Source organism: Dipodomys ordii, unplaced genomic scaffold, assembly GCF_000151885.1.
Source record: "Dipodomys ordii isolate 6190 unplaced genomic scaffold, Dord_2.0 Scaffold134, whole genome shotgun sequence".
NCBI classification, from domain to species: Eukaryota; Metazoa; Chordata; class Mammalia; order Rodentia; family Heteromyidae; genus Dipodomys; species Dipodomys ordii.
In genome coordinates this window covers 121770-132887 of record NW_012267350.1, presented here as the reverse complement: position 1 = coordinate 132887, position 11118 = coordinate 121770, and the positions used below count along the sequence as shown (strand labels likewise).

Here is an 11118-nt window from a genome sequence, read left to right as displayed (position 1 = left end):
AGCATGGTTTTATATGATCATATGCACATAGCTATTGAGCCATTTTGATCTTAAGACTAACCTCCTTTGGTCTCACTGTGTGTTTATAGAGTCTTGTTTAATTTACCATGTCCTAATGTAATTTTTTATACTTTACTCTCCATTAGGTTTGCTGGAAGATTTATAGTCAAATTGTTATTATTATAAATGAGGGAAATCATGCATATATGTTTCTTTGGGTTTGGCTTACTTGGACTTTGCACAGCCATGTTCCTTGAAGCATTGTTTACCATAGCTAAGATATGGAATCAACCCAGATGCCCCTCAGTGGACAAAGGGATCAAGAAAATGTGGTATATATACATAATGGAATTCTACACTTCCATCAGAAAGAATGGCATTGCTCCATTTGTAAGGAAATGGAAAGACTTGGGAAAAATTACATTAATTCTAATATTTTATATATATTTTTTGTTTTTGTCAGTTTCTCTGTTCTCACTCCTGTTTTCCTTTTCTTGCCTTTCTGTGGGGTACTCAAATATTTGGACTTATTTAGTATTTTGAGTATATTTTGTATAGTTTAGTTCATAGTCACTCTAGATATGAAAATGTATGAATATAGTTAGTCCTACTCTAGTGTTGTTGTTATTTTTGACTTCTACTAAAGTGGACAAAAGTTATTTTCATATAGGTTGTCCTTTTATCCTCCTACTCACGGAATGTGCTTTGTTTTGTTGGTACTGAGATATGAACTCTGAGCTTGGTGTTTTGTAGACAGTTGTTCCACCCTTTCATCCACATGTCCAGCTCTTGGAATATAAATTTATCATCTATTTCTTTATAATATATATATTTCTTTTATATAGAACCCATAGGGTATTACAACTTTTCATTCAGCCAGTAAATATGATTGCAAACTGCAGTTAAAGGAGTGTCTCTTATACTTACCTTGATTTTTACATATGTCTTGCTTTTCTTTTTTAAGCTCTAAACCTTTTTCTGGTATTGTTTCCCTTTTTTGTGGATAACTTCCTTTAGATGGTCATTATTGATACATCTGCTAGGGAAGCTTTCCTGTATTTTCTGTCATTTGAGAATGTCTTTATTTCTTACGATTCCTGAAGGATATTTTTTCTGAACCTGGAATTCAGAGTTAACAATTCTTTACATTTGAAAAATGTTCCCAAAGGAAAATGTGGTATGTTAGCATGTAAATCAATGTTCCTCTGTAGGTAATATATTTCTCGCTAAATGCTATGAGGAGTTATTTTACTCTTTATTTTCATACATTGCTTATGGTTTGTCTTGTTAAGGATATTTTTGGTGTTTTGGCCTCTTTGTGGTTATGGTTTCCAATGACAATTTAGCTTTTAACACCCTGGCCATGCTTAAGTGGTCTGCTTTGTCTATTACTAGAAGCTAGTTTGTTGCTGAGGAACATGTCACAGGGATGAACAGTTTTTAGATCTGCAAACATGGTAATTTAGGAAGTTTCACAATTGATTTGGATTGGTGTATTTTTCTTTTCCCAGTACTTACTATAAAAAATTACAAATAATCCCTTGGAGGTAACTGGAGCTTGAGGCTTGCTGGCCAAAGTGTCTACAAGATCACAACCTGGAACATCTGAGGTGGATAATAATAGCTCTTCAATATCCAATTAACAGATGGCCTCCAAGGAAACTACACTGCCCAAAAGAAGGAAGAAACAGAGTAGAAATTATGAAAAAGTTGAATAACCAGAGACAAGTATTTGAAGTGGAGAAAATAGTGGAGCGGCGTGTAGTATCAGACAAGGTAGACTATCTCCTGAAATGGAAGGGATATTCAGATGCTGATAATACCTGGGTACCAGAAGAAACTTTAGATTGTGCTGATTTAATCAGGGCTTTCATAAATTCTCAAGGAGCGAGTTCATCTGCCAGTGAATATGATGATAGCACATCGAATGATAAAAGAAATGCTGGTGACAATCCAAGTGGCTTTCCTAGGGGTCTTGAGCCTGAACAAATAATTGCTGTCACATGATGGAGAAATGATTTTCTTCATGAAGTGAAAAAATCCAAGTAAAATTGGGTTGGTTCCAGGAAAAGAGGTTAATGATAAGGGCCCTGACATTGTTACTGATTTTTATAAATGGAGGCTATATTGGGCTGGAAAATGAAACACAGTAATTTTTCCATTGATATATATATGTAATATATATACACACATATTCATTTCAAAATATGTACAATCTGAGTCTTGTGTTTTGCATTAATGTTGTGAAATAATAGTGATCAATTTGATATGTTAGTTTTGAAAGTAGTATTTGTGGTGCTTTGGATACAATAAGGCTTTCTGGAGTTGCTTTCTCTATCATAAAAGAGTATTTAATTCCAGGTTATATTTACTTGTTCATCATTCAAGGGCAGGTTATTTTTTAAATGTAAGGTAAATCTCTTATTCGTTGCTCAATCAGAACAGCTGTCTTTAACTGCTGTGTTGAAGGACCATCCATTTTTTGTTTGTGTGTGTGTATGTATACATTAAACACACCTGGCAATTTCTTCTGGAGATTTTGTTTATTTAGAGTAGTACTGGGCACAACACTCAGGCCATATGCTAGGCAAATCCTCTATCACTCAGGTACATCTCTAGCTCCTGTTTTGTTTTGCTTTTGGGACTGAGTTCCTGGGAAGCTCATGGTGGCCTTGATCTGTCGAAGACTTTCTCTGTATCTATTGAAGTAGATGATCATGTAGTTCTTGTCTCTGTTGATATGGTCAATTACATTTATTAATTTGTGTATATTAAATCAGTCTTGTATCTGTGGGATGAAGACTGGGTTATAATGTACGATTTTTTTTATTTGTTTCTGGATTCTGTTGGCTAGTATTTATTAAAAGAGTTTTGCATCTGTGTTCATCAAAGAAATGGTCTGTAATTCTCTTTTTTTTGGTTGGATTCTTATGTGATTTTGAGTCTGAAATTGCTCTATTTCCTTCACAGAAAAGCTTGAGGAATACTAGTATTAGTGCACCTTTAAAAATCTTATTAGAATTCACCAGTGAATCCATCTGGGCCTGGGCTTTTCCTTGTTGGAAGACTTCTGATTATCTCCTCAATCTTGTGTATTATTGGCTTGATTAACTGGTTTATATCTTCTTGGTTCAGCTTAAGTGGTTTGTATATCTCTAGAAATTTGTCCATTTCTGCTAGGTTTTCCTTCTTTTTTGAGTATAGGTTTTGAAAGTAGTCTTCATAATCATTTGGATTTCTTGGATATTTGTTGTAATGTTTATTGTGGCATCTCTGATTTTATTGATTTGAATCTTATCCTTCTTTTTCATCAGTCTTGCTAGTGCTCTATCAGTTTTATTATTTTCCCCCCAAACAGCTTTTTGTTTCATTGATTTTATGTATAGTGTTTTAGTCTCTATTTCATTGATTTCTGCCCTAATCTTTGCTATCACTCTCCGTCTCTCCATTTAGTAGTTTTGGATTTGGTTTGTTCTTTTTCTAGCAGTTTTTGTTGCATCATGAGGTTATTTACTTGAGGGTTTCTGTTTTTGTTTTTATTTTTTTGGGGTCTGGTCATGGAGTCTGAACTCTGGGCCTGGACACTGTCCCTCAGCTCTTCAGCTCAAGGCTAGTGCTCTACCACTTGAGCCACAGAGCCATTTCTGGCTTTTTTTCTTTTTGCTTATGTGGTGCTGAGGAATCGAACCCAGGGCCTCATGCTTGCAAGGCAAGCACTCTACCACTGAGCCACCTTCCCAGCTCATGTTTCTGTTTTTTTTATGTGTGGGCTTAGAGCTACAAACTCTCAGCACTGCTTTTGCTGTATCCCAGAAGTTCCATTGTGAGGGGCTAGGAATGTGCCTTAGTTGTATAGTGCTTGCCTAGCATGCATGAAGCCCTGTTTGATTCCTCAGTACCACATGGACAGAAAAAGCCAGAAGTGGTGCTTGGCTCATGTGCTAAAAGAAAGCTAAAAGCTAAAAGAAGCTCAGGGAGAGTGCCCAGGCTCCGAGTTCAAGTACCAGGACTGGCAACAAAAAAAATAGCCAAAGATCAATGAAATAGATTAGAAGGCCCAGAAATAAAGCCATACCCTTAAAGTTATCTGATATTTGATAAGGGAACCAAAAACATACAGTGCAACAAATAGGCTTGTAGTGGGGAGGTGCAGTGAGACCACTCAGTTCGCAGTGAAAATGTACAAGATTTTATTGAGTGAAAAGTGCTGACTTGCCAGGACGGCACCTGGAGTCAGGATCCCAGGAAATGGCCCAAGTGCCAGCCCTCATCAGCTTTTAAATATTTTGGGCTAGGGTGGGGAAAGGGGGAGGGTGTTGGGTGTTGGTTTTAGCCAGTGATTGTTACAAGAAATTTGCACCCTAAATTTAAATTTCCTGCCAAGGTTTTGCTGGTGGGAAGCAGGGGAATAGAATAGGGCTGGTATTATTCGCAAAACAGCTGAAACAGTTACAGAGTTACAGGGTTACAGAGTTACAATTACAGTTACTAGCTAAAATACCTAGTTTCCATGGTAGGCTTATCCACAGCACACTTACATTTATATCTCCAAATCATTCATTATCCGTTTTACACAATCCAAGTCAAATATTATTTCCATCTTTACTTCCGCCACTATATCAGGCTCTTGATTAGTTGGTGTTGGGAAAACTGAGCATCCATATATAGAGAAATAAGAGTCCATCCCTGTTTATCATCATGCAATAATATCAATTCAGAGTGGATCAAAGACCTCAACATCAGACCTGAAAATTTGTCATACTACAAGAGAGAGTGAGACAAACATTAGAACTTACAGGTATAGATAGAACTTCTTGAAAAGAGTTCTAGGGGCGCAACAGATAGGAGAGAGACTTGACAAGTGGTACTCCATCAAAATAAAAAGTTTCTGCACAGCTAAGGACATAGTAAACTAGAAAGATAGCCAACAGACTGGGAAAATATAACCAACAATACATCAGTCAAAGGCTAAAAGAGGATGTTCTTAGGAAAGAAAAAGGTAAAATGTTTACATGCCTCTTCATATTTATAAAATTAGAAACTCCAAGATACAGAAACAAGAAATCTCTGCTTTTTAATTTTAATTTTTGATGTTCTGTCTTTTTTTTTTTTTTTTTTGGGTCCGGTCGTGGGGCCTGAACTCTGGGCCTGGGCGCTGTCCCTCAGCTCTTCAGCTCAAGGCTAACGCTCTACCACTTGAGCCACAGCGCCACTTCCGGCTTTTTTCTGTTTGCTTATGTGGTGCTGAGGAATCGAACCCAGGGTCTTGAGCATGCAAGGCAAGCGCTCTACCACTGAGCCACCTTCCCAGCCCTCTGTCTTCTTTTTGTATGGTGTAATCAAGTGTTTTATCTTCAGGGGAAGGGAAGGGTACAGAACTCGAGGGGAAAGGGTGAAAAAAATCCATCAGTGGAGCTCACTGGACATAGAAGAAAATGAACTATACAACTGGTGGGTAGAGACAGGAGGGAGGGATTGGGAGATAATGAGGGAACAGAAGACACTGTATGAAAGGAAATGTACTCATTACCTGACTCATGTAATTGTAATCCCTCTGTACTTCACCTTAATAATAACAATAAAAATAATCAGTGGGTCATGCCTATAATCCTAGCTATTTAGGCTGAGATCTGAGGATAATGGTTCAAAGCCAGCCCAGGCAGGAAACTCCATGAGACTTGATCTCCAATTATAAACAAGAGAAAACTGGAAACCTTGAGCAAGAAAGCTCAGAGACAGTGCCCATGCCCAAGTTCAAGCCCTATGACCTACAAAAACAAATACAACAAACTTTCTCAAATAGAAGCATTTTCTTATGGCTCCTAGTTCTCACTTTCCAGTATCTTTTGGACTATTCTGGGTAGAACTTGTGCTAGTTTGGCCATCTTTGACAGTTATTCACTTTTTTAACTTGTTTCTTAGTTGTGTATATATTTGTAAAGTTATGTGAACTCTTAATTTTTCATGCAGAAAAGAGTTTTGTCCATCTCTTTTTTTGTCCATTCCTTGCCTTTTATCACTATCCTAAAAACCAATTTCACTTTAAAGCTACTTTGGCTGAGGGTGTAGAGTCAGCCAATAGTAGTTTGTGGTTTGAAAGATTTGGCTTTGACATGTTACCTTTATTTCTACTTATATACTATAAATTCTTCTTTACATAGAAGTTTTGCTGCCTTCCAGCAATATTGGTAAACCAAATGTAAAGATATCCTTCACTAATTAAATGAATCAGCAAGGAATGTGGTACCGTCTCTAACATATGACAGAAATTACAGTATTTGTGAATTTGAATTCTTTTCCTTAGCCTTCTCTGGTTACTAAGTAAACATGAACATCTTTGATTCATTCATAACCATGCTCAGTCTACATTTTTACTCTTTCATTCCGTATGTGAGTCATTTGCATTTGTGGATATTATTGAAAGACTGAGAAGTGGTAAGAGATAATGTTTTATTTATTGTTGGTTCCATTCTAACCTTGCAAGATGGGGGCTTACCTCACTAACTGTTGGGAAGTTCTGATCCTCTAATATAACATCATTTGTGGCTTATGAAAGGTACTTCTGCGATGCCTTAGTTCTTTATGATTTTTGTGTTTTTTTCCAGTCCTGGGGCTTAAACTCAGAGCCTGGGCTCTGTACCTGAGCTTCTTCTGCTCAAGGTGGGCTCTTTACCACTTGAATGATAGTGCCACTTCCAGCGCTGATTAGTTTTTTCGAGATGAGAGTGTCATGGACTTTCCTGCCTAGCCTGGCTTTGAACCACAGTCTTCAGATCTCATTCTCCTGAGTAGCTAGGATTACAGGAGTGAGCCACTGATGCCAGGCTTAATTCTTGTGTCTTATGTTGGTATTTTATTTGTAGGTCAGAATTGCTTGTCCTGAAAGGATGGAACAAATAAAGTTATCCCACATACCAACCAACCAATGTTCCTTAGTTTGCACCCTGTGCAAGTTGAAGACAGGAGTTTGTATTCAGGTAAGTCTCCATGAAAAGTGGTAGAATGAACTAAAACCAGATTGGCCCTACTCCCCCTCTCAGAACAAGTGTTTCATTAACCAAAAAATTACTCAGTAGGCTTCCCACTCACACCTAGAGTGTTAATGTTATGCTAACCATCTCAGGAAATCCTTTTTTTTTTTGGTATGTTGCCTCTAGACCATTCCAATTATTCTTTCTGTTCATAGTGTCTGCCAGGTATAGTAGTGTACACCTGTAGCCAACTACCTGTAGGCCAGCTACTCAAGCAGTTGAGACTAGAAGATCACTTTAGTCTGAGAATTTGAAGCCAACCTGTCTTCAAAAAACATTTGTAGCAGGAGCTAATCTCTCTGTCTTTTACTGTCAGAGCTGATGAGGTAACTGAACTCTTGACACCAAGCTGTGATACTATTTGGGATGGAAATAAGCTAGATTGAACTCTAAAACATGCAGTCTATGATTTTGTGTTATTTACCTACTAACTGTAAATGCACTTGAGATCCAAGATGATTTGGATGATTTGATAGATGATTCTGTTATTGGGCTGAGTGACCATTTTTGGTAAGGAAAAAAGATGCAATTGAATGGATAAAATCTGTTGGTTACTATTTGTATATATATTTATTGTAAAAATGTTGTACAGAGGGGTTACAGTTACATGAGTAGGGTAATGAGTACATTTCGTACTGAGCATTGTTACCTTCTCCTTTGTTTCCCCCCTATCATCACTTCCCTCCCCACCTCCCCAACTCCTCCTGCCTCCCCAACCCCAGTATTGTAAAGTTCATTTTCAACATAGTGTCCTGTACATCACTTAATCATAGTGGGTCAGCCTACATCCTCATTTAAGCCTTCCCCAATATCCCTTCCCCTCCCCAAATTACAAAAAATGTATATACACAATGCAGAACACCAGAATCAAATCCAGTGAAAACAGGGGTTATACCATGGGGGAAGAACATAAAAAAACCCAAAAGAATCATATAGTGCATTTTAAGTACATTAAAAATTCTATCAAGAAAGAAAAAAACCACTTGTGTCCCTGTCTTGGGGTATATTTTGCTTAACATTATCTCATGTGGTCATATGTACATAGCCTTTGACCTTCTCTGCTTGTCCTAGACATGTACTAGTCATTGCAAACAAGGGAAACCATGGGACCTATGTTTCTTTGGGCCTGGCTTACGGTTACTTTTGCGAGTCATTCTCATAAGCACATTTGCTATATATGGTAGTGTAAGTAAAGCTTTCTGGGATGTCTGAGGTACAGGAATTCAAATGAAGTAGAAATAGTTGCTGCAGTGGCACCCAGAAGCAGCAGTTGGAAGGTAACACAAGAATAAGATGGAAAGCCAGGCCACAATGACTCATACCTGTAATACTATCTACTCAGGAGGCAGAGATTTGAGGATCACAGTTCAAAGTCAGGCCCAGGCAGGAAAGTCCATGAGACTTCCAATAAACTATTCCAAAAAAAACTGGAAGTAGTGCTGTGGCTCAATAGTGCTGTGGTAGAGTACTAGCCTTGAACAAAAAGAAGTGCAGGGCCATCACCCGGGACCAGAGTTCAAGCCCTAGCACCAGGCAAAAACAAAGAATAAGATGGAAAGAGCAGTTGCCTCCAGAAAAGACACAAAAATTGACTTTGTACTTTTGTTTTTCATAATGTCATTTTACTTTCTAGTCCAAATGTAATTTGGTGGCTCTGCTGGAAAGAGGGAAGGAAGAACTGAGCTTCTCCTCCTTAGATCTCCTGCATGTGAGCTGTAGGTAGTTGGAGTTGGATATTGCTTCTAGAAAAGGGGCTATAACATTGCATAGCTTAGGGCAGTGTAGTTCTAGGTGTTTTGTGTGAGTTTCCTTACTGTCATGTCATGTTCTAGATTCATCTGTCAAAATTGAATGCTTCCTTTGTTCTTAAACTTTGATTTGGATAACTTTGTTCACTTTAATTACAGCACTGTAGCATATAAAGGAAGCTGTTTCTCTAGACTCTAATATGACACATTTCCTGCTTCTGTGTACATTGTCTCCTTTTGGACCCTGTGTGAGATACAGTTGGAGGCCAAGATTCTGTGAATTAGTCCTGACATGAAATAGAGTACCTGCCCCTTCTAAGTGATCAAATAGTGTTGAATATATACATCTTCATTTTCTTGCACCATAGATATTGCATTTCCCCCTCTGAAAAGTAAAATATTTTCCACATTTTCATAATCATTATTAATCATTTTATTTCAGATACTGAATTATTGTCCTTACTGTGGTATCTGCATTTCTGTTTAATTTTGCTGTTTTAAAACATTATTTCTAGGGCTGGGAATGGGGCTTAGTGGTAGAGTGCTTGCCTAGCATGCATGAAGCCCTGGGTTTGATTCCTCAGTACCACATACACAGAGAAAGCTGGAAGTGGCACCGTGGCTCAAGTGGTAGAGTGCTAGCTTTGAGCATGAAAAGCTCAGGGACAAAACCCAGGCCCTGAGTTCAAGCTCCAAGACTGTCAACAACAACAATAACATTACTACGGCTTTGTAGTAGAGTTTGAAATTTGGAATTGATATTCCTCCAGCACTGTTCTTTCTGCTAAGGATTGTTTTTGCTATTTGGGGTCTTTCATTTTTCCAATTCAGGAGCATGAGAGGGTTTTTCTACTTCCTTAGTTCTGCTTTAATTTCCTTTTTCAGGTTTTTAAAGTTTTCTTCAGAGAGGTCCTTCACCTCTTTAGTTAACTCCTAGTTATTTTTGCTATTACAAAAGGGGTTGCTTTCCTTATTTCAGATGCATTCTTCTCATTATTGACATACAGGAAAGCCATTGATTAGTGAGGCTTAATTTTATACCCTGCTACTTTGCCAAAGTTTCCAATCAGCTCAAGTAAATTGGGAGTGGAGTCCATGAGATTCTTTAAATACAAGATCATGCCATCTGCAAAGAGGGAGAGTTTTATTTCATCTTTCCCTATTTGGATCCCCTTTATGTTTTCATCTTGTCTTATTGTCCTAGCTAGGCATTCTAATGATAAGTTGAAGAGAAGTGGAGAGAGTCATACATCTTTGTCTCATTCCTGACTTTAGAGGCAATGGCTTTAGCTTTTTGCCATTAAGTATAATGCTGGTTGTAGGTTTGTCATCCACAGCCTTTATTATATTGAAAAATGTTCCATGGATTCCTAGCTTTTCCAGAATCTTCATCATAAAGGGGTATTGGATCTTGTCAAATGCCTTTTCTGCATCTATTGAGATAATCATGTAGTTCTTATCCTTGCTCTTCTTGATGTGATGAATTATATTGATTGATTTGTGTATATTGTACCAGCTTTGCATCCCTGAAATGAATCCTGTTTGATGATGGCATATGATTTTTTTGGATGAGTTGTTGAAGTCGATTGGCAAAAATTTTGCTGAGAAGTTTTGTATTGATGTTTATCAAAGAAATGCATCTGTAATTCTCTTTCTTTGATGAGTCCCTGGCTGGTTTTGGGATGAGGGTTATGATGGATTCAAAGAAAGAGTTTAGTAGTGAACTTTAACTTTCAATTTCAATGTGGAGTTGGAGGAATATTGGTGTGAGTTCTGCACTGAAGGCCTTATAGAATTCCACTGTAAATCCATCTGGTCCTGGGCTTTTCTTAGATGGGAGGTCTCTTATTCCTGTTTCTATTTTGATACTTGATCTGGGTTTGTTAAGTTGGTTTAACTCATCTTGGTTTAGTTTTGGCATGTGGATATTTGCTAGGAAATAATCCATTTCTTCCAGATTCTCAAATTTGTTAGCATGAAGATTTGAGAAGTATTCCCTTATAATGTTCTGAATCTTGGTTGTTTCTGTGGTGATGTTTCCATTCTCATCTCTGAGTTTGTTTTTTTGGGTTTGTTCTCTTTTGTTCTGGTAAGATTTTCTAAGGGTCTGTCAGTTTTGTTAATTTTTATGAAAAAACAACTGTTTCATTGATTCTTTTTTATTTTTATTTTTTGTGAACATACTGTACAGAGGGGTTACAATTACATGGGCAAGATAATGAGTACATTTCTTACCAAGCATTGCAGCCTCCTCCTTTGTTTACACTTCACATCCCTTCCCAGCTTCCCCCTGCCCTCCCCACACAATTCTCCCCACACACACACCAAAGTTGTAAAGT

At 37.7% G+C, this 11118-nt stretch overlaps 1 protein-coding gene across 1 annotated transcript in view; it reads left to right on the top strand.

Moving 5' to 3' along the window:
- The first annotated feature begins 1701 nt into the window (after positions 1-1701).
- The window catches only part of LOC105996643 (protein Jade-3-like), a 21188-nt gene continuing 11771 nt past the window's right edge, over positions 1702-11118 (top strand). The window contains 2 exon segments of the mRNA XM_013030838.1: positions 1702-1776; positions 6864-6977. Of these exon segments, the coding sequence (XP_012886292.1) occupies positions 1702-1776; positions 6864-6977 (189 nt within the window).